The sequence below is a fragment of the Podarcis bocagei genome (assembly GCF_964188305.1).
Source record: "Podarcis bocagei genome assembly, chromosome: 6".
NCBI classification, from domain to species: domain Eukaryota; kingdom Metazoa; phylum Chordata; class Lepidosauria; order Squamata; family Lacertidae; genus Podarcis; species Podarcis bocagei.
This window is the reverse complement of record NC_138130.1, coordinates 78366040-78392778: the sequence shown is the minus strand read 5'-3', so window position 1 is coordinate 78392778 and position 26739 is coordinate 78366040. Positions and strand designations below refer to the sequence as shown.

Genomic DNA, 26739 nt, shown 5'->3' with positions numbered 1-26739 from the left:
TCCAGGGGCCAGAAAACCAGAACCAGCAGTGCAAACTCCAGGTAAGCCTGTCTGGCAGCATTCTGCCACCAGCCCGTTCTTCGGCCATAGAATGGACTGTGCTTTGGTATGCGATCAAAGGGAAGTACAGTTCTGTGATAAACAGCAGCTCTCTTTGGGAAAAGTACACATAACTTGACTGTTAAAAAGCAGCACTACTAAGCCTAGTGATTCTCTGGCAGGAAGTAACCATTTGTCCCTGCCTCACATTAAGACGAATGGCAATCTAATCCTAAATGTTTGCGCTCCTTGCCTACTTGCAACGCTGAAGGAAAAACACTCCAAACTGATTCCAGCTAGAAAGTCCAGACGTTACTGGAGCACACATTAGAATGTGACGCCATACAGGTTGGATTGGGCACTGACCCATTCTTGTTCTATTATGCCAACATGGCATTAGATCGTGAACTTCGTTAAGAACTAAGCTGGCAGAGAAGTGACATGACCATTGAGGACTTATAACAAAATCCAGTTATGCAGAATGACAACCACATACTTGGCTGCTTAGTCAAATACCACACCACCTTGTTTAAGCTGCTGGAAAAATGCAGTATAGCTGTTTTTACTCAGCAATAAAGAGAAACAGCTTGTGTGATCAGATATTGTGAAGGTGGGATACTGAGAAGCAAACATCCGCAGTGATGGGAAGTTTGTTTGTATGTATGTGTATGTTATTAAAAAGGGCACATTTCCTCATTATTTTCCAGCAGTAGACAGAGAGTAGTAGACAGAGGGTCTAAAGCAACCTCATCTTAGATAAGTCCCCAGTAATAATAGCTGCTTAGGTTTTCATGTAGTAGATCAGGGCTGCCTTACAGAGTTGCTATTTCATTTGTAAGTTAGCAATTTAGCTCTTAAATCTGCAGTTCGCTTTTCTGGTGTGGGCAGTGTTGAGTGCGGAAATAACATAAAAATTATATTCAAAGTCAGGTCCTGTTGCTTGAGAATCCCACTGTGGAAGGATGCTATCATTTTCATCACAAGAATGCGAAGACGCAGATGTTTCGTTGGGATTAACTAGCCAGTTTTGTCCTTGAAGGTTTCCCTCCAGCATAAACTTTTATTTGTTCTCATTTTTCAGCTTTTGAACACAAAACCAATATATTTGGATCACATGTGAAAGAAAGCTCCGTTTGTCCTAAACATTTCTGTCTTTCTTATCTTTTAACTCCACTTTATTATTAAAGATTTGAAGAATAAAATATACATGAAACAGGGTGGGTGGTATGTTCTTGGAGCTTACATGTGGATGGGGGGGGGGGAGGAGAGAGGAAGCTTCATCTTAGAACATTCTGTACAAGGAACAAAATATCACAAAAAAGGAGCAAAACTTGATGTATGTAGAACAAAGTATCAGAATGGACCAGTTCAAGAATATTCCTTGTAAAACCAGTTTTGCCCTCATGTCACGTTAGTAAGCTTAACCTTCTAGTGAACTCCATGAACAACATATTTAATTCAAGAGGAGAAGAAAATGTTAAATTCTTCCACTGCCAGGTTCCACTGCTTTAAAAATAAAGCTCTCCAAAGCAAAAGTGACAACAAATATTACATGGGCTGGTTGAGGTAAGAACCACGGGAAAAGGTGTGAATATCAGTGATCAGTTGAAATAGGTAGCTATGAAAACAGCGTCACACACGTAGTTTACTGATCACCACAGCAAAGCAGGCTAACCCAATTCAATCTTTATAGCGAAAGGGTGATATCCGACTAGCTCGACTAGTTCATGGATAAAGTTGTTTGCTGTATACATGTAAGGAGATCAATGGTCCATTAAAATAGTTCAAAACATTACAAAAGAAAGAAGATCTGACACACAAAGCAGAGGAAATTATAATACTTGATGGAGGATTACATCTTGAAACCTACTTGTTCCAGACAACTGGCTTCAGATCAGTTGATGCATTTGGAGCCATTTCTTCCTCTTTTGCTCTTTCTGGGAGTAGCATACCCATCCAATGATGTTTTAATGTACCCAAAGTTTTGGAATACAGAGCAAATTAAAAGGCAACTACCCGTTTTTCATCTTACAGGTAATAGACCTGCTGTGTTTGAAATGGGGGTGTGGGGGTGGGGAGCATTGTGGTGAAGAGGAAAAATCGTCAGAACTTCCATAGAGAGAAATATATTACATAGACATCACATTTTAAAGAAAAGAAAGTGTCAACTCCAAGGAGGACAGGTTGGTAGGATACTGCTTCTTTAATACTCGATTCTGCTCCAGTAGAACATGGTACAAAGAAGGACCCAAGTCTGCAAGGGAAAAAGAAAACAACAACTCAGGAAGGACCACACCTTATGCCATTGCAACAGCTTACTTACGCAGCTTGCCCAGATTTCCCACCCCAAAACTCTACCAGCCAGAGGGACAGCCCGAAGTCAGTCTGCACAAACAACATAATTATGTGGAATGGAAGTAACTCTGGGCTGCATCTACTATATTTGACCCTGAGGCCCAGTTTCTGTGGGATGTTTGACCACAATGGAGAAATACAGATGAAAACCAATGCACTGGAATTAAAAAGAAGGAGACCTATATGCTGAAAAGCAGCAGCAACAAGAGGTTTTCATAGGAGGCCCACCAAGACTCCCGGACTATTTATTTTTTACAATTCTGTTTATCTTCTAATAATGTTAACATTTTAGTACTGTTTCTATCCAAAGCAGAAAAAACTATCTGTCCCTTGTTGCGGCATAGCTACAATCTATTTTCAGAACATTCAAGACATTTCCCATTGGATAAGACAAGAAGGAGGGAACAAAAGTTTGGAAGTGGAGTGGAAATCAGGTTGAGGTGCTTTACCACTGACCCATTCCTTTTAGAGCTTGGGGGGGTGGAGAGAAGATACTATGCCTTCTACCACACAGACACCCTGGCCCAATTCCTGCTAGATTCCTATCCTACAATATTTGAGAGAGAGAGAGAGACCATTCCAGATGCCTGAAGCTATTAATTAATTTGCGGGTCCATATTCCTGCTCAGCCCTGATCTCTCTACCCCCAATCCCACATAGGTCATTTCACGATTTTATTTCTCTGTGATTATCATTTAGGATGGGGTGGGGAACCTGTGGTCCTTGCACCAAATGTGGCCCACCAGGGGGTTCATCAGACCACACCCATCTGACAACTTATGTGATATCTGGTGATTGACAAATGAGCACCCGTGATCTGATAGGATCTAATAAAGATCTGATCAAAAAAGGTTCTTCACGCCTGATTTAGGTGATTTGTATACCCCATGGGAGGTGCAAATATTTGCTAAGCTATAGTTTTATCTTATGAGAACTATCTTAACCACCCATAGGGCTCACAAACTCCCACTCCCCCTTCTGTTATGGCTGCATTGATGAATCCTAAAGCTTCCACTTCTACAGTGGTGCCTCGCAAGACGAAATTAATCCATTCCGCGAGTCTCTTCGTCTTGCGGTTTTTTCGTCTTGCGAAGCACGGCTATTAGCGGCTTAGCGGCTATTAGCGGCTTAGCGGCTATTAACGGCTTAGCGGCTTAGAGGCTATTAACGGCTTAGCGGCTTAGCGGCTTTAAGAAAAAGGAAACAAACTCGCAAGAACTCGCAAGACGTTTCGTCTTGCGAAGCAAGCCCATAGGGAAATTCGTCTTGCGGAACGACTCAAAAACCGGAAAACTCTTTCTTCTTGCGCGTTTTTCGTCTTGCAAGGCATTCGTCTTGCGAGGTACCACTGTATTGTAGATCAACCAAGTCTTGCCATGTCATCTGAACACAACAAACTATGGTTTGCTTTTTTAAAAAAAATCCAACTTCAAACCATTATTGTTAACAAAACATAGTTGAGCTGAACTAGTTTAGGGTTTGAGTGAACAGCTACTCGAAATTGGTAGCAGAAACTTCCAGTCTCTTCCTTTCAGCTGTGCTGGATGCAAAGAGAAGAAGGGGCTGGCACACAACCCAAAATTTGCAGTGGCTCCTCCATGTTTTTGTATTACGTGCGGACCAATCTGTGCTGTCCACATGCCTGTGATTAGGCAATAACCCGTCTCCCGGGTTTATTCATAGTCATTTTACTGTCTCCCTAGAGGTCATTTCACATTTACACTGCTGCTGGTTACACCAGTTTAGGCACTATGTAAACATAGGTTGGTATTGCAAGTGTCCTGAAAGGATAGTCCAAACAAACTGGGTACTCGAAACAAGTTTTCCCGGATGCAAAAGGCTTATTTGACCTTAGCTGGCTCAAAAAGCTTAGTACTGATCAACCCATAGGCATTGTTCCAAAATAGGAAGAAATTTTAAAGAGTTCTTCCAGCAACGTCTTTCAAGTAATCAAGCCATATTATTTATCTATAATTCATTGATAACCAAGTGACATTGGTTGTATAGCATTAGGCTACAGAATAATATGAAGGAAGAGACAGGTCTCTGCCTCAAGTAATAATAATAATAATAATAATAATAATAATAATAATAATAATAATAATAATAATAATAATAATTTATTATTTATACCCCGCCCATCTGGCTGGGCCTCCCCAGCCACTCTGGGCGGCTTCCATAGAAACCAAAAATACACTAAAATATCACACGTTAAAAACTTCCCTGAACAGGGCTGCCTTAAGATGTCTTCTGAATGTCAGGTAGTTGTTTATCGCTTTGACATCTCGTGGGAGGGCGTTCCACAGGGCGGGCGCCACTACCAAGAAGGCCCTCTGCCTGGTTCCCTGTAGCTTTGCTTCTCTCAATGAGGGAACTGCCAGAAGGCCCTCGGCGCTGGACCTCAGCGTCCGGGCAGAACGATGGGGGTGGAGATGCTCCTTCAGGTATACTGGACCGAGGCCGTTTAGGGCTTTAAAGGTCAGCACCAACACTTTGAATTGTGCTCGGAAACGTACTGGGAGCCAATGTAGGTCTTTCAAGACCGGTGTTATATGGTCTCGGCGGCTGCCCCCAGTCACCAGTCTAGCTGCCGCATTCTGGATTAGTTGTAGTTTCCGAGTCACCTTCAAAGGTAGATCCACGTAGAGCGCATTGCAGTAGTCCAAGCGATCAAGTTCTAAAATGGCAGGAGGGTGGAAGAGCAGCAAGAGTAACAAGGGATGAACTAGTTTCAAAGGGGAATGAGTGATAAGGAGTTAACATGCCTCCTCTTAGCTGTTGTGTCTGTGCAGGGACCTACTGTGCTTTGTGGTGTGTGTTTGTGGAGTGTGTTTGTGTCATTCAAGGTAAAAATCCTGCCAACTGATTTCTACCAATAGAGAAAACTAGGAGCTATAATTCTAGAACCACTGTGTATCATCATCTTCATAAACTGCTACACTGAACATATTACAAAAGTCATCAGGTTCTGACACCATCAGAAGTCAGTATTAGTTCAAATATGTCATTCATGGCAGTTAAAGCTTTCTTAGGAAAATGAAGTGAATGTATGATTGAAAACTTGGAAGCAAAGGCAAAAGCTCAATTAGCAAAAAAAACCCAACAACTTAATTTTTGTCGTTTCAATAAAGAAAACTGTGGATTTTAATAAGTCCAAGTGTCCAGGAACTTTATTCTTAGAAGCCAGTGGGTGGGGGAGAGGAAGATGATGGTGATGGAGATTTGTGCATCCTTCACCCCACGGTCCCAGGGCAGGTTAAAACAATTAAGACACCACGTTTTTAAAATTGAAAACTCAGGCATAGCACCTGAATATGTACCATTCTGAACTGAGAGAGTCCCCAACAGATACAGAACCAGTTTCATGCTTTTGCTAAATAAGAGGTATCTTACCCAACATGCAAGACATTAAAATTAGATACTCACAGTCCAGCACAGAATGGCGAAACCAAACCAGGCAACACCCCAAGCATGTCTGTCCATTGGGCCAGAGATGATTGGATAGCAGCCCTAAGTAATCAGAACAAACCAACAAGAGAATCAGTTTCAGGGAACCAAGGCATCATTCCAGACATCACAGGCTTTAGCTTAGAGTTGGTGAGCTTGTCTAGAAACTCTACAGCCTCAGGTTAGCTCACCTTTCCAGGAACGAGGACTGCAGCAGCTAACCTGAAGTCCAAACATGCTTTCAGGGCCCACTTTGTAAAACACAAAAGCAAACTTTTTAGCACTCACACAGCTTTGCTGCTATGTCTCCCAGCTGCTGTACACACTGCACATGAGAGTGTATCAGCCACAAACAACAACAACAACAACAATAATTTATTATTTATACCCCACCCATCTGGCTCGGTTTCCCCCTGGACACAGAATTGACCTGCACCTCCATGGACAGCTGTGAGTCCAAAATGACTCCCAGGCTGCGCACCTGCTCCTTCAGGAGCACAGTTGCCCCATTGAGGACCAGGGAGTCCCCCACACCCGCCTGCCCCCTGTCCCCCCAAAAAACGTAGTTCTGTCTTGTCAGAATTCAACCTCAATCCATTAGCTGCCATCCATCCTCCAACTGCCTCCAGGCAGTCACATAGAACCTTCACCGCCTGGTTCCGATTTAAAAGAGAGGTAGAGCTGGGTATCATCTGCATCCTATTCCCCTGCCCCTGTGCTTTCTATTACCCCACCCCAAATAGAGAGCAGGAAGAAATAATCTTCTTCTTCTTCTTTTTTGCAGCTGCAGGGCTTCAGCCTTTTATAACACTTTTGGTTTTCAGCACTTCACCAACATTCTGGGAAGTAAATAATTGAGATAAGCATTTCAACCGCCTCCCAAAAAGTAAGACAAAGAAGGTATTCTTACGTCTTTATGGTAATAGCCATCCATCCCCAGTTTGCAGGCATCCACATTGATTGACTTTCCTAGAAGATCCATTACGCAGCACTGGCGTGGCCAAGGAAAATCTGCATCTTGGTTCCTTTTTCTGAATACAGAGCTATATGTTTGCCAGTCTGATGGGCCAACCACACCACAGCACTTATTCTGGGTTTACGAAGGAGAGAGAAAGTTGCTCATTAGGGTTAAAGCAGTTAAGCACCTCATACCATATTCAAAAACTAGAGAGAACTTTGCGGAGAAGGAAAGGAATGTAAAATAATGTAGGATAGGCTGATATTCAGTTAGGGACCCCATGCTCTACAAATAGTGAAACTACTAGAATATTACTGGAATCTTCAGCTGTGGTCTCCTGCCCTCCCAAGTGAGGCCTGCCTGGCTCCAACACAAACATACCTCTGAGCAGCAGCTTAAGACTTTCTCATTCCCTTTGGGTATTTCATGGAATTTCATCCAGCTGATACAAAGCTTTATGTTAGTGCTGCACTAGACTGCTGAAAAGTCCCAGAACATTCCCCCTACCCAGGTGGAAGCTGGCATTTTATGTTGCATATTTTGGTTGTTGAAATTTTGCTTCCCACCTCCACCATGGTTGTTGTTTTTAATGATTTTAAAATGTGATTGTAACTGAGCAATCCAACCCCCCATGGCAGTGGGTAGGATGGTGGGTGGAGCTGATGTGGACAGAGATGTCCCTCTAATCAGCTTTCCCAGCTACGCTGGCTACCAAGAGTGTGGGCAAGACTTCCGCTGGTGGAATGCCTTGAAATGGGGCGTTTCAGAGGCAGGAACTGGGAAGGGCTGAGCCACACTGAGATCCTGACTTAGCTACAGTGCCATTGAGTAAAAGCTTTTGACCATATGGCTGCACCAGCTCTAAATTGATGTAGTGAGCCTTAACTTTCTTACCTGGCAACAGTGCTATCTTCATAAAGCCCCGGCATGAAGGTGGGGTGGATTGCAGCCTGAGTTCAGCTGGGTTAATCATCCCAGGAATATAGTTTTAGCCAAGTTTAGCTACTACTGTGCTAAACAAAGTTATTATCGTTTTATATCACATGTTCATTGGTCCAGATTCATCTAAGTTGTTGGGCTAGCAGAAGACAGCTTAACGTTTCCTGCTAGCACAATGGGGCTTTGCTTCCCACAACTGCTTGGGAGGGTCAAGAGAACCCCAATAGCAGTGTGCAAGGGAAGGAGAGGGGAGATTGTTCTGCCTGGTAAACAGAAATTACTGTGGTGATGGAAGAATCACCTTAGCACGACTCTGTGTTCCACCCATTATTTTTATATCTGAAGAAAATCTGAATGTGTATCAGTACAGCTGGGCTGACATACAGAAGTTGGCTGATATAAGTTTAAGAAGTGTTGAAAGGTGGTGCTTCTAATACTGGGCAGTAGCAAGATGTGGAAAATCATTGTTAATACACTGACCACTCTCAAAAACATAACCCTTCGCCTTCCCCAAAGGAAGTGTGCACAGCAACATAAAAGTAAGAATAAACAAATACACTTAAGAATCCAACAGAAGCCTTAGAAGGGATTTAGCAGCATTTCATTATTAATATTCATGCAAAACGTAGGAACCGTCCAGCAAAAACTTGTTTGCTCACAGGACAGAGGATAGATGTACCTACAGAAGCATCAGACTAGAGAGTCTGACAACATTTAGAGCTGTATTCTTAAGGCTGGAGCGAAGATTTACAAAAATGCACCCCTCATCATTACCTGCAACATAAGCCGATCCCATGTCCTGGTGATACCTTCACTCTTCCATTTGTCATCATTGTTGATGGGGTCTGGATTCTGGTATTTTTCCAGCATTTGCTTCAAGAAGAGATTGGGGGTGAGCTGCGTGACAATGAGAGAGGGGTGTATGAATGCCAGCCAGATTTCTTTGGGGAGAAAGAAAGACTCTCAATAGTACCAAAGCCTCCATCCCAAGTAATAACCAACAGAGGCTACATTCCTGGTGGAACGCCGTCCCATCAGATGTCAAAGGAATAAACAACTATCTGGCATTTAGAAGACATCTGAAGGCAGCCCTGTTTGGCGAAGTTTTTTAATGACTAATGTTTTAATATATTTTTAATATCCTGTTGGAAGCTGCCCAGAGTGGGTGGGGTATAAGTAATAAATTGTTATTGTTATTGTTATCATCCAGACATGGTATTTATTGTGTTTGTTTTACTAAGTATAATGGTACCACTTCTTGTCCCAATTTCTAACATTTCTTTCACGCTGCAGAACCTGTATACCACACCATGTCACATTAAATCTTATTCACACCAGTAGGTTACTGCAGTGTGAAAGGAACATTAGAAATTGGGGTTGTCACTTCCTTTCAGCAGCTGTTGAGGGGAGGGGATGATCTTGTAAGGCCTTGGCTGAATACAGTCAACAGCCCTTTGTAAAACTCCCCTGCTTTTCCAGGTTTCCAGGCTTGCAAATGTTTTTTAAAAAAAAAAGAGGAGGAAGAAGAAGAAGAAGAAGAAGAAGAAGAAGAAGAAGAAGAAGAAGAAGAAGTAGTAAACAACAGGGGAATGAGAACAAAACTTGCACTAGCTTCCACTTGATTTCCGGAATGGCATTTCCGGAATGGTGTGAAACTCAAATATAATGCGGGAATTAGTAGGGAAATGGAATAAGCTCCTGTGTAAGTGCAGAGATACCCTTGGCCAGACTTTGACAGAGGATTACATCATGAGGAAAGTTCAAGGAAATAAATAATGAACAGTTTGCCATTCATTGCTGCCTAAACTTTTGTTAGGAAATGGCCAAAATACTAAAATTAAATATCTCCAAATTACTTGATAATCTAATAATTTATATAATCTAATAAAACCTAATAATACTTTTGAGGCCACAGGTGTGGGCAGGAAGCTCTCTTTTCCATTTAAAAATACTTGCAAGTCTTCCACATATTGATTGACTGGTACTATTTCTATGCTGCTTTTCACTCAAATGAATCCCAAAGTGGCTTACAAACAATAAATAATATGATAGAACATAATAAAACATCATAAATATAGCATAAATCATAGAGAAAAAATAACAAATTGTCAGTCATATATCTTCTTAGCCATCATCTTCATTGTGCTTAGAGCCTCATTCTTGTAGAGCCATATGCCTTTGGCAGATGTGCAACCCAGGCCCAAGCCGTTTTAATTTTATTAAATTATTGCTAAACCACTCTTCAACCAGAAAGATTCTGGGTCAGTGTACAAACAGACAGAAATAAATAAAATCCATCCATACCAAATACTTTTGTACAAAACGCCTTCATACAAACTGTAAACGGAGAGGCAACAAAATCTGTGAGGCAGACTGAGGAAGCACAACCATTTAAAACAGGCACTCCCAAACTTGGCCCTCCAGATGTTTTGGGACTACAATTCCCATCATCCCTGACCACTGGTCCTGTTAGCTAGGGATGATGGGAGTTGTAGTCCCAAAACATCTGGAGGGCTGAGTTTGGGGATGCCTGATTTAAAATGTCTGGGCAGATCAAAACGCCTTGTCCTCATGCCAAAAAGATTGCAATGCCGGTGCCAGTTCAACCTCTTTGCGGACGTCCTTCCAAGTTGGGTCCCCACTACAGAAAATGGCCTCCCCTTCCAACATTCATGATTTACTTTTGCTAAGGAAAGCACCATCAGAAGGGCCTCCGCCAAAGATTTTATCCTTTTCACCTCAAGGATGAAATTGGGAAGATCTGAGAGAATGAGAAACCAATGGCGCAGAGTACTTACAAAGTCTCGGTGCACAGCTGCTGTGATGCTGGAGGCAACTTCAAAGGCAAAGACTATCATCAGCAGGATGATATACTGAAAAAAGCCAAAAACACAACACCATGTCAACAAAGGATGCTACGTACACTTAGCCGTCAGGTTTAGATCCTTGAGATGAAAAGGAACACGTGATTCTTGGGGTAGGTTGCTAAGCTTCTACTTTTTCCTTCTGAAAAGGTAGATTAAGAGCAGCCTGCCAGACCAGGCCAAAGACCCATGTAGTCCAGCATCCTTTTATTACAACAGCCAACCAAATAACTACAGGAACTCCCAAAGCAGAACTGGAGCAAAAGAGCACCCCCCCATATCCCAGCATAATCCCCCCTGGCATTCAGTGGCATACTGTCTCCAAGAATGGAGGTGCTCATTATTTATTTACTTAATTTATATACTGCTTAGCTACAACTGCTTCCAAGCAGTGTACAGAAAATACACTACAGGAAAGGTAAAAACTAAAACACCTGCTGGAATAAAAAAAAATGCCTTCAGAAGTTTTGGACTCGATGGCCCTTGTGGTCTCTTCCAACTCTATGATTCTATGATTCTATGATTCTAAGTTGTTGGGAGAGACCCTGTTTGAGCTCAGCTGGAAGGAAGTTTCATAAAATTGGGCCCCCAATTCTGAGCACACAATTCCTGGTGCAAATGAGCCATGCCTCCATGTCATAAGAGACCACCTACAGTGACTCCCACAAAGACCTCAGTGATCTGTTGGGCATATAAGGGGTTAGGTGGTCCTTTGCTCTGAAAGATCTTTCTTTCCTTCAGTCCTATAGCAGAAAGTTGTAAATCTTGATTCTATATGGCAAAGTAATTTTCCACCTCATGCCCACTCTATCTTCAATAGGAAGATCTGTTTGGGGTATTAAAACAACAACAACAACACAGTTCCTCCTAAACAAGGATGAATTCGTGGATTATAATAGCTACATCATCCCATTAAAAAGAGATGTTTCCTTACACAAGTGTCCTTCAACTTGGGGTCCCCAGATATTGTCTGATGACAACTTCCATCATCCTAAGTCAATTTAGCCATGGGCATGGATGACAGGTGTTGCAGGTAGACAGTATCTGGGGGCCAAGGCTGAAGAAAACTGCTTTACACTACACTAAGATTTCAGTCATAGTGAACTGGAAGCTTTTTCCTCTCAGACTAGAGACTCATGGATACAATTCCTACGGTGACATCCTTTTTTCTATTCTTTTTTTGCAGTTGTGCTTTGTGGAATGATAATGCAAGGTATCTACTCAGAATAATATGTCTCTCACTTTTTCTGCCATATCTTTCACAATGATTGACAGCAAACTATGCACACATATCTATAATTAAATAAGTTTCTACTTCTGTGCTAGAACTGCAACAGAATGGAAGACAAAACATTAAGTTTCATTTGTGCACAATGTCCCTGACACTCATGATTATTTCATTTTCTAAGACTCTGCACACATAGTAATAACTAAGTTGCCAAGGAAATACTCTCTCCAACACCCTTTTTACCGTTTAGGAAATTCCTTTGTGTACAAAAAGTCAGAAATACACTGACCAAGCTCTTAGAGAATGCTGAATACTCTTGGTAACTATCCAACTTACCACCAATAGCATTGTCCTATTTGACTTCACGACACCAACAATACCAAGGACTGCCATACAAAAGAAAGAGAAGCCAGTGAAGATCCCAATCCAGGCAGCACCATAGATGTCGTCATTGTCGGTAGCTTCCAGCAATGGATAAAGTGTTGGCTGATCTGACACGAAGAATATACACTCTGCCATGAGTGCAAGGCCACAACACTGAGAAGACACAACCAAACAGACATATCACTGTCAACCCAAGGGTTTTTGCTTGACCTGAGGACAAAAACTTGAGCCCATATTGAACATACAATTCAAAAGTTGGCGCGATTTGGAAATAGCGGATTCCCTCCGAGCTGCGGAGGGAATCGGCTCAACCGAGGACGGGTCTTTGCCGCGCCGGCGACGCGGGGACCCTTAAAAACCGCAGGCGCGGAAGCCTGCGGACTGAAGACTCGGCGGGTGCCTTAAGCGCCCCCCGATCCACGAAGAGCCTTTTTAAAGGCTGCGGAGAGGATACGGAGGGCGGCGTGGCACTGAGAGTCGATCGCTACCTCGGTGGAGTGAAGCCGCGAGCCATGACCAGAGAGCGCTGACTTCCTTGAAATTTGGACTGAAAAGAAAGAACCCGTGAGTAAGACGGAATTGGATTTTAAAAAACATTACCCTGAATTGGAGACGACCGGAAGTCCACACCCCCCCCCTTGCAGACGATCTAAGCAACGACAAAGTGCTAAGCTGGAGAGCCTACCCTTGGAGGGGTGAGTTAAAAAAGACACTAACTTCCAAGATTTAGTTAAAAGAAATTTTGAGTTGGAGAGTGGAGACTGGGAAGCCTTCTTTTTGCTTTAAACAACCCCCCCTCCCGGGCCCGGGAGCGTCCTGTCTCTGTGCCTGTGTAAGAGCTGCGGAGTTTGACAGCTGTCAAAGCTGTCAAGCGGGCAGTTTAGAGTGGAAAAATTGCTATTTAAGATCCCTCTGGACTAAGATGAGTTACAATTGAACCAAAATTGTTGGAAACAAAGTAATAAAAATAAGTTAAAGGATTGTTGGAGAAAAGACTAATAAGTAACCAGATTCCCCCTAGGGGGAATTCTGTGAAACTACAATGGATACAATGGCTGTAGATGGAAAGTTACTAGTGGAAATCGAAAGGATGTTTCAATTGGTGGGAACTCTACAAGAGCAGAGCTTAGCTATGAATAAACAACTTATGACCTTGACTTCTGGAACAGGCAGCTCTGCTGTATGTATTGAGGACCTGAATGAGAAAGAATCCACAGCTGAATGGGAACTGATATCTGAAGAGGTGGAAGAGACTAAACAAGAAAAAGAGAAAGAAAAGCTGGGAAGTAATAACCAAAAGCCGACATCTGTGGAATACAAGCAAGGAGATTTTTGGATTATATCTACCACAAGTCTGCGAAAGATGAAGAAGAAGAAGGAGGAGGCCCCGGGAGTTTATGGAACACAGGAACTTAAAATAAAGAAATATGATTGGGGCCTCCATTCTGACTTTGACTTTGAAGATGCAGGATTTGTGGAAATTTTTCAGCAGTGGCTTTCAAATGTCCTTGTGGGAAGAGAATATGGTTTGATGGCGAAAGAACTCTTTCCAGATTTGATGGCTGACATAAAGGACTACCAACAAGACCGGCGGAGAGGGACTGAAAGAGACTTGAAAGCCTCGGACGTGAGGAACCCAGGCTAAGAACTGCTATTTTGGATATGTATTGGGAAGGGACAAAAACCGGGGATGGGAGGGAGGGAAGAAGAGAATCTTAAAAACACTCAAGACCTTTAGGTTTAGTTAATATGACTTTTAATTAAGACAAAATGAGAAATCGACGGAAGAGAACTTGAGTCCAACTTAGGGAAAATCTATATTTTGTTTATAAAAAAGGTAATAAGACGGTTAAGAGGAGAAACACCAAATTGCTGACACAATCTTGGGAATTGGGATGCACGAGGGGGGGTGGGGGGAAATCTGGGAATAGGGTTAGGAAACTAGGATTTTCGGAATTTATACATGTTCTTGTCTTGTGTCTTTTTTGTGTGTGTTTTGTCTTTATAAAAGTGGAAAAACCAATAAATATTTTTTTTTAAAAAAAAAATACAATTCAAAAGTTTGGCTCACTCATCTACTACTAAGGGCATCCCACATCGTCCAACTCTTGTACAAATTTGTGATTGAAAGAACGACACATTGCTATCTACACTTCTGCCACATGACCTGTCACAGCTAATTCTCCATCTTCAGATTTATTTGCAAAGAAGCTAGGCAATAGTTAACACGGCAATAGTTTTCTTGCATTGTCCATTGCTTGTGTTTGAGTTAAATGCTGCTTGATGCCTCTTGTGCCAGCACATATACCAGATTTTGCTGACCTCTATTCTACACAAACACCTTGCTATTCTTTTCCTTTTACTTATTTGAAGAGTGAAATGGGAGAGGTGCCTTCAAGGTTTTTTCAACAACCCTTCTTGCCTTGCCAACACAAATATATTTATGCATTAAATATATATATATATATCTAAAAACAAGGTAGATTTAAAACACACACACACACACACACACACACACACACACACACACACAAAATTGCATTTACAATCCTCAGAGGAGGGAATACAGTGAACCTCAAATGTGACAAGACTATTGGGGATCAAAAATGTGGATCTATACTTTCATCTGTCTTTGCAGCCATAATCATGATACCTTCTACTACATAAATGCATATGTATTAATGGGATAATTTCAAGAGACATACATATCACTGGAAAATTGCTTCCCTCTGGAAGGAGATTTAATTAATCTATGAGGGACTGCATCCGTGAAGTAGCCAACTCCCATACTATATATTTCAAGTCCACTTACCCCCATGACGACATTCCCCATGATGAGCAAGCCTTGGAAACATCGTGCACCAGTATCACCTTTTGCCATTTTCAGTTTCCTGTGCAACCTAGAAGCAAATCACAGATTGATCAGCGCTGTAGGTTCTCCCAGAAGCTTTCTGCCTGCCCTCCCACCTCTGCCCTTGAAAGCAAGAACAAGCACACGCAAACTACTATGATATATTGAGAAAGAAGCCTCGGAAATTACATCAGAACAAACTATCCACATAACTTTTTATTTGGTGTACCTGTGAGCAGGTTTGTACATTCTTTCAATACCTACCCATGGAAAATCGAAAGTTTCATCACAGATATATGTGATATATGTATACATTTGTGGAATTTAAAAGGTAACTCAGAGATCACTTGAGAACTGATAAAAAAGTAGAAGACAGAGCAAACAGAGGCCATATCTTTTATTGGACCAAAGGCTGTTCAAAGTTATCTAGAAGGGCAAGCAGAGGAAACGGAGCACACATGAATCTGATGGCAGTGTAAACCAGGGATGGGAAACGAGAGGGCTTACAGATTATTAAAAACCATTGGACATGCTGGCTGGGACTGATGGGAATTTGAGCCCAAGAACACCTGGAGAGCCATAGCTTCCCCATCCCTGGTACAAACCATACCTAGGAAAAGAAAGTTTCATGAATCCCACGGGTGTCCTCAATTATCCAAATAGCCAGGCACAGAAGGAAGAGAATAGACAAAATGCATCTGGCTATACCTGATGCTGCAGTCACCAAGGTTCCCTTTGAGTAGAACTGTTCAGTGGGGTCAGGGGCCAATCAACTTTGAAACTAATGAAGTTTAAAGCTTCTGGTCCTAATCCCGGATGGCCCCCAGGAGCGACTTTAGTCCACGTTGCTTTAAAATGTTAGGTCTAGTACAACCAATTTAAGTTGCACAATTCAAATTGATTGTTTTTGTGTGTATATATTCCCAAAGTTTGAGAGTCAGCAGCACAGATATTGTAAATGTGTAGTGATCTATAAATGCAGGTTCAGACTGACTGAATTTCTTGCAATACCACATTTGGAAGATTACACACACACAAATACACAGGATACACAAATACACAAAATGTTGCAGTGTGGAATAGCCTTGTTCAGTTCTAGTCAGTGGGCCATGCCCTCCATTGGGACACTCCATTCCATTGCCCTTTCCATCTGGTTTGCCATCTCCTCCACCCTGGTCGGCATTCTGTAGCCACCAAACAAGCCCATATGTGTGGCTTTAGGCTTGTTTCCTAAATATCTTTTTTGTACTTCTTCAAAACTTGGAGTTTCCCCAAGCCTGCCGGTACCCCACTTTTGTGGATATTGTTCACTTTTGTGCATATTATTCTGTGAACTGCCCTGAGACCCCCGGGTATAGGGAGGTATATAAAGTCAATAAATAGATAACAAATGGTGGAATTTTGACTAAATAAGCATTGGGACTCATACCCAAACATCAGAAACAAGAGGAACAATGCAGCCCTGCTTCAATTTACAGTCACCTTCTAAAAAATAAAAATAGAATACAATGCTTGTACATCCTCCCACTTCTGTGAAGTCTAAAGCTGCATCGTGTGTGAAGTGTTTTCATAAACTTGTCACACCCGTTTCCAGTCTAGGAGGCGCCTTCTACCTTGGGCTATGGGTTCTGCTGCATAGCTGAAAATGTCATTGCCCATTTCATGCAGATTGCCTGCAGCAAGTCTGACCCAACCTTCCCAGGGAGAAAGTCACACCCATGTGAGACACTAAAACTATGCTTCAGCATCCGTGACAAAAGAGGCACGGGAAGATAATGTGAAGAGCCAGTTGTAGCTGGAACATGAGAGACCAGGAGAGTCACATTCCAGTTGCATTTTTGAAAGTTCTGAGCTCTCGACTGGGCACCCCAGGAATTCTTAATGGAATTCAAATACCCTCATCTCTGACATGCTACAGACGGGGGCAAGACAAACTCCTCCTTCATGTTCCGGACAGCTGGATCCCACAGTCCTTCGTGTATAGGGTTTGAACATCTGTAGTGGAGAACCTGGCACACTCGTGTCAGTTCCCTTTCAGATCAGGGTTATAAGTCATGTTGTGAGCCTGCAGGATACAGCAGTCTGCCTGCCTTAGAAGTTCACCCTTCCATGCATGGAGGATTTGTGAGGTTGGTCACAGTGATGCAGCAAGCACAACACACCCTTGTACAATGGGAAATGCATGGGTTTAAACATCTGAGTAGGGCTTGCGTCCTTCATCTATGGACAGGAATGATGTGTCATTGTGCTAGTCACCTTTTTCATGGACAGAACCTCTGCACCTTTAATAACTGAACCACAGGCTGAAATCAATAGCTAAAGCCATTCCAGTACACACAATTATGGGGGGGGGGGGCTGTCAAATTTCTGCTGACCTTGTGGATATAGATCCTCTTTTCCTTTAAATCAAACCAACAGCCCTAATGCCACTTCTGACAACTCCCACTGTGGTCTCAATCACCTGGTCTACTAAAATAGTAGGGATACTGTGAATGAAGTATGTTGCAGCGTATATCTAAGAGGCTCAGTGGTCCAGTAGGCCAGCTGGAGACCCAAGTTTGGGAAACCCTGCAGTAGGGTTAATGTCAACGGAGACACTGAATAACACGATGGGGAGTGCAAAAAAAAGTGGTATTGGTGTAAGAGCATCCAAGCTAGTCTTTGACAAGGTGTAGAAGATATTTGGGGAAGGCTGTTTCATCGCTACCAATTCAGTTCTCACTTTTAATGAAGAAGAGGAAGCATGCCCTAAAAAGGTTGCTGCACAGGCAGAGAAGGGAAAATCTGTCCATTTCCATTTCTCTTGGTTTCTCAAGTTTCCAGTCCTGAGTTCAGTTCTCCACATTTTCACATCACTTTGTAATCTTTTTATTAAAAAAGGTTATCATGAAAGTTCACCAGCATTTTAATACAATTTTCCCCCAATTGTGACATTTTTGCATAACTGTGTCTAATGCACACCTTTGCACTAATATGATGTTTTGTGTACAATTTTCACTATTGCAAACTTATTTATGCATGCATTACTCGACTATATGCATTTCTGTACATAATATTTGGTTATAAAACTTCACTGCACAATTCATAGAAGTACAGATTTTGAAAGATGGCTGTGTTTGGGTTCACAGATTGTTTTGGAAAATTTGAATTTGGTAGATTTGCCTTTAAACGAGAAGTGAATTGTATTTGTCCCCATTTCTCTACCTACAGGTAAAGTGTCACCTTACACCTACCCCCCGCCCCCAAACAGAGAAAATTCATCACATGAAAAGAGGGTAGAAGATGACTGAGATTTGCACAAATTTTTCACATGCTATTTTACAGGTGTGAATTTAGAAATAATTAGTATGTTTAGAATATTCCGATTATATTCAGAGTTTTCTGACCACATTAACTATTTTCTGGCCACAAGACGGTCAGAAGCTTTGGTTCCATTTAGGATGAAGAGCAGCTTGATGTATTGTCCAAGCCCAGATAAACTGGTTAATCTTAACCATGATTAGTAAAAACAAGCCAACTTCAAACCATAGTTTAGAAGGCAGCTTGTTTTCACAAACCATAGTTAGGATTAACCATAGTTCAAAGTTATTTCAGCACAGCAATGGTTTAAAGTTAAAAGTTAATTCAACATCGTGGTGAATCTAAAGCAGAAGTGGAAGTTTCCAGTATCCTCACTATGATACTAGAGGAAGAGAGCGTAGCGAAGAGAGACAAACCTGAGGCTCTTTTTTGAAATGCTAAACCATGCTTTACCATTATGTATGAATGCTTTCATTATATGATGGCTAACATAGGTTTCACTCCAAATCCACAAATGTATAGACAGACAGAAGACCTACTGAATAACACAGTTACTGCCAAGTAGTAGTAATACATGGGATCGTAATCTTTAATTTTTAAATGTTTGATTTCCTACTCTTCCCTAAGCAAGTGAAATCTGCACTGCCTCCACTGCCCTTAAAATTATTGAGATCAGATAATAGTTTCCTTCGTGCCACAGAGGCTGGAATGCCCCTGCTTAGACCAGTTCCTCAGCCAGTTGAACAGGCTTCTTTATCTTTCTCTCAGAACTAATATCATGTTAGTTTATGCATTTATTGTCCTCAAAAAAAACACACACACAGGAAGCTTGCTTTCAGTACTGGAGTTCTGATTTGCTCGCAGCTATTTGCCCAGGTCTAGTGCAGAAAATGAAATGAAGCCATGCACGTGCAGTGGTACCTCGGGTTACATACACTTAAGGTTACAGACTCTGCTAACCCAGAAATATTGCCTTGGGTTAAGAACTTTGCTTCAGGATGAGAACAGAAATCATGCAGCGGTGGCGCAATGGCAGCAGGAGCCCCATTAGCTAAAGTGGTGCTTCAGATTAAGAACAGTTTCAGGTTAAGAACGGACCTCCGGAACAAATTAAGTTCTTAACCCGAGGTACCACTGTATTAAGGAAGCAGCTGGCATGAAATAAAAGGTAGAATGTAAAAGTACAACAGGATGCCATGATGAAGAAAAGGGTAGCCAAAGCCCAGGTGTCACCTACACAGGACCCATGGGCACCAAATGTACCTGTCATATGAAAGGTCACATCCCCTTGAAAATCCACAAAGCACGAAAGACAGCTGGCTCTCTCTGCTCAGTAGCTGTTTGGATTGATCAGTCTCTCTTACATGCCTCCATGGCAACCATTTTGTGACTGGCGCCAACAGAAATTACTCAAAATCGCAAAGGAGTCCACTGGCCCAGGAAGGTTGATATCCCCTGCCACAGCCTATAGCAGCACTGCCAAACCGAGCACCGTCCAGATGTTTTGGATTACAATTCACATCATCATGGGTCACAGTCAGAGATCACGAGAGGGGTAAGTCTGTCTGAAAGATTTAGAGGGCCTCAGGTCTGGGAAGACTGACCTATTTCATTTTTGTAAATTCTAAGAGGGACAGTTGGGTTTATTGGGCGTGTGGGTGTGTATAATGGGTGGAAACAGAGAATTCTGTGGCATGATCTTGATGCACATTAAACCACATCTAGGGAAAAGCAGCATTAGGCGGCTTGAGCGCTGCAGCCCCAGAGTCAGTCATGACTGGACCTAATGGTCAGGGGTCCCTTTACCTTTACTATACTGACAACTGCCCTGAATGGTTATGAGCAAGATGGGAAATCAAACCCTCTTATGCTTGCCTGTGGATTCGTGGAGTGCACAGTCTAAAATTCCTATGCAAACAAGTGGACCAGGTGGCAGCTCGGAGAATGGAGAAGTTTTTGATCCAGCAGTTTATAATTTTTAAAAAATAAATGGTGTCAGGTATGTGCGCCACTTGTGGAAGTTCACAGAGCTATACTTGCTCATATTAGACTAGCAGGTAAGAGATGCATTGCCAGCCAAATAAAAGGCAAGTCCTCATTACTCATGCCTCTCCCTTTCTCAGGTCACCCTGTGTCATTCTCCATTAACAATTTAGAGACTGTAAGCTCCTACAGGAAGGGCTTTGTCTTTCGAGTGTCATGTCAGTCTAATTGCCATGTACAGCGATAGCACTAAAGGACAGTTCCAGGTTTATATTAGATCAGAAGAATGAATAGCTGCCATGGTATGTGTGGTCCAGACATCACCCCTTCAAGAGAGATTATTATACGGTATCTACAGGAGTCCAAGATATTCCATCTGTCTCTGGAGACAATGGAGGAGTGAGCTTTTGGGAGTAAAATAAAATTGCTTGAAGGTTACAGTGCAGCTGTAGAGACTAATATGGAAGAGACACGCTTTGTTGCATCTGGGGATAGTCTATGTGTTTTACACAAAGAGTTCATTCAAAAGAAATGTAGGTTTTTATTTTTATTTTTTAAAGGCTTTTTTCTACAGCCTTTTAGATCCTGGAAATGCTTTTATAGCACACTCTTGTGCAAGTTTACTCAGAAGGAAGTCAATTACATTTAGTGGTGCTTTCTTCCCAGTATGTATGTATTGGTGCCTTAGAGATAATATTCAGCTATTGGTGTTCCTATACAGGTGTTTCATAGGGGATGAATTTCACCCTTATCAATACTTTTCACTCTCTCTCAGATAGTCTGCCAAAGCTTTTGCCACAGGATTGTTGGTTCAAGAACAACGCTTGCTGGATTTCTCCGTTTCACCTCACTGTTAACCAATTTTCAGGGCAGGACATTGGCATACCAGATAATACAATATGCCCACTGAGAGGAATTGAAGCATAAAATAAAAGAAATAGAAAATTTCTCAAGATTGGCAAAGTGCTCTCCTACCCTGTGCACCCGCCCAAGACATGACGCATCCATGCCGTAACATGTCCTCAAGCCATTTCATGAGGACCACACCTCTGTTTCTTCAGTGAACCCTATTCAATTTTCTAACGATTTTTCATCTGATGGTAGAAAATGCTTTGCCCCAAGGCTCCATGACATATCTATATCTAGGGAAATGGGAGACACTTCACTTTAATCTATAGCATCATTGATCAGTTTCATAGTCATATTTAGCATTTCCACATGTCAATTTGAATTTTTCATTGTGGACCTTTTATTACAAAAGCAGTGGGGGTGTGGCAGTGAGAAAGTCAATCATTTAGATTATATATGCATCTTAATGCCAAAATAGGCTTCAAAGTATGGCTTCATCAATTGTATCAATGGTGTAGGTATTCACTAAGACCTTATACACCAGCAGGGCTTCCCCCCGCCAGCCAAAACTCACTGGAACTCAGTTCTGGCACCTCTCAGGTAGGCACCTTTGCCATTCTAAGAGAACAAGGGTTCTTCAGTCTAAGAGTTTATGGTAAATTCCAGTACCTCTTTTTCTAGAAAAGTAGCACTGTACACCAGCAATGGTTTTATTTATAAAAAGTATTAATATATTGTTGCATCGTGAAACACCAGGGCAGTGTGCATCATTAAAACATTGTTGTTGTTGTTGTTGTTTAGTCATTTAGTCATGTCCGACTCTTCGTGACCCCATGGACCAGAGCACGCCAGGCACTCCTGTCTTCCACTGCCTCCTGCAGTTTGGTCAAACTCATGCTACACTGTCCAACCATCTCGTCCTCTGTCGTCCCCTTCTCCTTGTACCCTCAATCTTTCCCAACCTCAGGGTCTTTTCCAGGGAGTCTTCTCTTCTCAAAGTATTGGAGCCTCAGCTTCAGGATCTGTCCTTCCATTGAGCACTCAGGGCTGATTTCCTTCAGAATGGATAGGTTTGATCTTCTTGCAGTCCATGGGACTCTCAAGAGTCTCCTCCAGGACCATAATTCAAAAGCATCGATTCTTTAGCGATCAGCCTTCTTTATGGTCCAGCTATCACTTCCATACATCACTACATACCTTACTGTTAAAAGTAGTATCAAAATTATCAACAAAGTGACTGGCTCAACAGTACTGTAATGTTTTAAGCAGCTGCAAAAAGGTTTCCAATAGATGCTAAAAGTGAGTATGGTTGCCGATTCCCTGCTGAAAGTGTGTTCCACAACATGCCTATCTTCTGGTCAAAGCCAGTCAGGCCTCTGTGCCATGGGGAATGACAGCTCTACTCCAGATGATCTCAGTGACTAAACTGGGAACTGCAGGCTCAAGCGGTCCTTAATGTATCCTGGACTCAAGTTGTTCATAACTTTGTATATCATCACAAGAGCCTTGAACGTGGCCTGCTAGCCAACCTGGCCTCGGACATTTTGCCGCTTCAGACAAAACACAAAATGCAACCCCACTATGAGTTTCTCCTCTGCTGTTCCCCCATCCCCCATGCTGATGGTGGTTGTGAAGGTAACTCGAGGAGGAGTGGGTAATGGCAAGCAGGAACGGACATGCAGTGGTAGTATACTCTTCAGAGGCTGGATTTGCCACCTGAGACAACTGCCTCACCTCGTCTCATGGGCAGGCGGGTTCTGCCTGGTAGCATAGGGGCAACCAGTGCAGACATTCTAGCAGAGATGTTGCCTGTGGTCAGCTACCTGTCCACATCAGCAGTCTAGCCACTGCATTCAGCACAAACTGGAGCTTCCATATTCAGCCCAAGGGCAGCACCACATACTGTACATTGCCGTAATCCAGTCCTGAGGTTACCAGTGCATGGAGTAAAGTAGTCAAGTGGCCCTGATCCAGAAATGGCTGTAGCTTGTATGCCCAATGAAGCTGGTGAAAGGCATTCCTAGCCACATTGGTCTCTTGCGCTTCCGATGACAAATATATATCCAAGAGTATCCCCAAGCTTTATTCCTGCCCCTTTAGAGGGAACACAACCCCATCCAGAACAGGCAACTGGCCTGTCTTCCAGACACAGAAACCACCTACCCACAGAGCCTTCACTTTCCTAGGATTCAGACACAGTTTATTGTCCTTCATCCAGTTAATCACGGCTTGCACAGCTTCAACTGATTTAGAGGTTACAGAGAAACAGAGCTGGCTGTCATCAACACGCTGAGGTCCCCATGCTCCAAAACTCCCAACGGCTGCTTCCAATGATTTCATAAATACGTTAAATATTTACTGGAGACAATGTGGTGTCCCATGGAGCACCACAGCACAAGTGCCACAGGATGAGGAGCACTCCCCCAGTGTTACTATCTGGACTCAAAACTGCACAGGTAGGCATGTAGTAACTGTGCCTCTGATAACTCATTTCACACAGCCCACCTAGGAGGAAACAGTGGTCAAAGACGTCTGAGAGATCAACACAACTCCCCTTCTCCCTCTTTTGCTAAAGGTCATACATCAAGGCAACCAAGGCTGATTCAGTCCTGAAACCAGGCCGAAATCCAGATTGAAGTGGGCCCAGAAATCAGAGTTATCCAGGAACACAGGCAGTTGCTGTGCCACCACTTTCTTCCCAAAAGAAGTATGACCAGGTGTGGGTGATTTTGTACATTTTGGGTTGTCTCACTTTCTCATTTTTTCTACAGTTAAGCTCAGTTCTTCACAATTTCACAGCAGTTTGTAATTTTAAAAAGTCATCATGAATATTCACCGGCATTTCCATATGAACTTCTCCTAATATACATATTTGCATGCAAGTTTGTCTACTATATACATTTTTTTACAGAGCAATATCCATTTTCATATACTATCTTCACCAGCACAGGTATATGTAATTTTTGTGCATGCTTATTGGCCGGAGAACTGTGTGCAGAATTCAGAGAGCTGCAAATTTGGAAGGATAGCTGTGTTTCTGTCCTCACTCCCCACCCCCACCCCTGAAAGTGCAAATTAGGTAGGCTGGTGTTTAAATGAGAATAGAATCAAGTCTCTCCCTCAACCCTACTGGAGACTGGCTGGTAGTCATTGCACAATGTTGGATCCTGGTTGCACTTTTTAAAGAGTAGGTACAGGCACTCCACTGCCTCCTTGAGGGTGACTGGCACCAAAAATGCATTCACAACACCTTGGAGCAACCTTGCCACCCTCTTCTGACCAGTTTCAATCAGCTAGGATGGTTGGGGTTTCAGAGGGCACATGGTCGAATGCATTCCTGTGGTTATCTTGTCCTCATCAACTGGAAATGATGCCCAAACACTGTGCCTGATTGTTTGGCAGTTCTGTTTTGGGGAAGTGATTATACTACTTCTCCATTGTGCTATAATTACATATTATCTCATTTTTTATACACACACAAACACCCCAACACAGCAACACACAGACACACAAATACACTCCAAGCAAGATTTTGAGGTGCCATTGACACTGCCTTGAAAAGGGTGGGGTTTTCTTGATTTTAAGAGAGCATATCTCAACATTTGCAATGTAATTGCAAGAGTTAACAACACTCCCTTAAATACAACCCTTTTAAATAGGTGGAATCGTGGGGGTGGCATTCAGCCAAGTTTTGCACAGAGTAGACACACTGAAATGAAAGAACATGACTAGGTGAGAGCCATTAATTTCAATGGTTCTACTCTGTGTAAAACACCCCCCATGCTTTCGAACATCTTTTTTTAAAAAAAAACAATATAAAATTACAGCTATCCAGCCACACAATGCTATTATATAAATAAGAACAGGCTTGCTAGACAAGCAGATTATATGGCAGAAATAACAGTGCTCAAACACATTTTAGAAAATAGGAATGAACCATCTGGGGTGGGATGTATGATCAGAGCAAAGCTGTGTCATAGCACAGTTTCCTAAGCTGCAATCTGACGCACACTTACTTGGAGCAAGCCCCATAATATTCAGGGGGGCTTCCAAAAAAAGATAATGAGTATGTGAAAAATTTACACTCTGGGTTTCCCCTTATGATTCAGCAACACAGATATCACTAGCAAAACAAGAGGCTCATCTTGAGACAACACAGATTCACCGTACAGGTCAGAAGATTGCAATGAACCTAATTAAATAGCTCAAAGCTTCTCAATGCACTGAAGACTCCTTCCTGAAAGCTGTTTTGTTGGCTGCCCCATTCAAAATACTACAAGGGAAAAACTGAAACAATCCTTACAAGAACTTTGTGAAGAGTTCACTAGGCAGAAAGCCAGTGGGGTGTGTGTGTGTGTGTGTGTGTGTGTGTGTGCGCGCGCGCGTGTGTGTGTGCCAATTTTTGATTAACTGAACTGAACCAGGAGAAACTCATCCTTTTTTATCTTGTGCTTGTTCACAGAAAATGAAGGGAAATGCAAATCCTTCACCTGTACTGCTTTCCTGCCTCTTAACAGTGCAATCCTAACCAACTCTACTCAGAAGTAAGTCCTATCGAATTCAGCAGTGTTTTCTCCCAGGAAAGTAGTATTATTGCAGCCAAACTTGGTGGCAGCATTAAGCAGCGATACACAGAATGATATCATCATTGAGGGAAACAGATGAAAAGTTCCAAACTCCCACCCTGTGCAAAAACTGCTCAAATCCAATGAAATTCAATCTAACCATGCAGAGAATTGCAACTCAGTAATTATTTATCAGAAAACAGCAGCAAAGAGATGATGAATTGTTTTAATATAATAAGCAACAGGTCTGAACATCTATTGACTTAATAAATATTTTTAAAATAAAGGACCTTAGCATTCAAAGACATAAAAGGAATGCAGTTCATGGACACAGAAAACTCACCTTGCACCCTCCTTATTCCACTGCTGGATCCCCAAACACACCTACAGTACTGAGGAAGATCCCCTCTCAATCAGTCTTTAAAAGAGCCCAAGGCAACGAAGTAAAATCGCGCATGATTGGTGGGCGCACATATCACATGAGATTGTCCTTGATCTGGCTAGACCTGTTCTTCGATTGCAAGAGAACCCAAGATCCTCCGATTGTACTGGAATGTTGCGCACAAACCCATTCACCAAAGCTGGTGGTGTTTCTGTCATTGCAGTCTGTCAAGCGTGACCAGGTGACTCACCCATGTGCAATCTTTAAAGTGGATAGGCAAATAAAAATAATGTACAAAGACGCGCAAAGGGATGTTAACATCGTTACTAAGCGTACATGAAGAAAAAAGTGCACATCGCCGTGGAAGAGATAAGAAAACAGAATTTTAAAAATGCATTTTGCCTAGAGGCAAGATGATTTTTAAAAATTGTGTTTAATATTTTGTCTCCCTACCTCCTTCAAAATGTTCATGTATCTCAGCTGAAGTTCTCTCTCTCTCTCTCTCTCCAGCTGAAATCAGTTCTATGTGTCCTGACACAATTCAGAGATGTTTAGGCTTTATATAAACAAAGTCCTTGGATTTGTAGTTGCAGTG

The 26739-nt window shown here is 42.3% G+C and overlaps 1 protein-coding gene across 3 annotated transcripts; it reads right to left on the bottom strand.

Moving 5' to 3' along the window:
* Positions 1-1079: 1079 nt before the first annotated feature.
* On the bottom strand, positions 1080-26379 carry UPK1B (uroplakin 1B). 3 transcript variants are annotated; one of them, XM_081198023.1, is made up of 8 exons: positions 26106-26379; positions 15027-15114; positions 12167-12367; positions 10537-10611; positions 8513-8635; positions 6752-6931; positions 5821-5904; positions 1080-2293 (listed from the first exon to the last, which is right to left on the bottom strand). In XM_081198023.1, the coding sequence occupies exons 2-8, from the start codon at positions 15093-15095 to the stop codon at positions 2243-2245; spliced, it is 783 nt and encodes a 260-aa protein (XP_081054149.1). In that variant the 5' UTR covers positions 15096-15114; positions 26106-26379; the 3' UTR covers positions 1080-2242. The 3 variants fall into 3 exon arrangements, with proteins under 3 accessions (XP_081054149.1, XP_081054151.1, XP_081054150.1); XM_081198025.1 differs by lacking the exon at positions 26106-26379 and adding an exon at positions 25214-25271; XM_081198024.1 differs by lacking the exon at positions 26106-26379 and adding an exon at positions 19629-19670.
* Between the last annotated feature and the right edge of the window lie 360 nt (positions 26380-26739).

Excerpts from the sequence above, each read along its gene's own strand:
- UPK1B (XM_081198023.1), bottom strand. The coding sequence starts at position 15,095 with ATGGCAAAAGGTGATACTGGTGCACGATGTTTCCAAGGCTTGCTCATC. Across the intron at positions 6,932-8,512 it reads GGGATCGGCTTATGTTGCAG|AATAAGTGCTGTGGTGTGGT; the intron begins GTAATGATGAGG and ends TCGTAAACCCAG. Across the intron at positions 2,294-5,820 it reads TCGCCATTCTGTGCTGGACT|ACTTGGGTCCTTCTTTGTAC; the intron begins GTGAGTATCTAA and ends TTTCCCTTGCAG.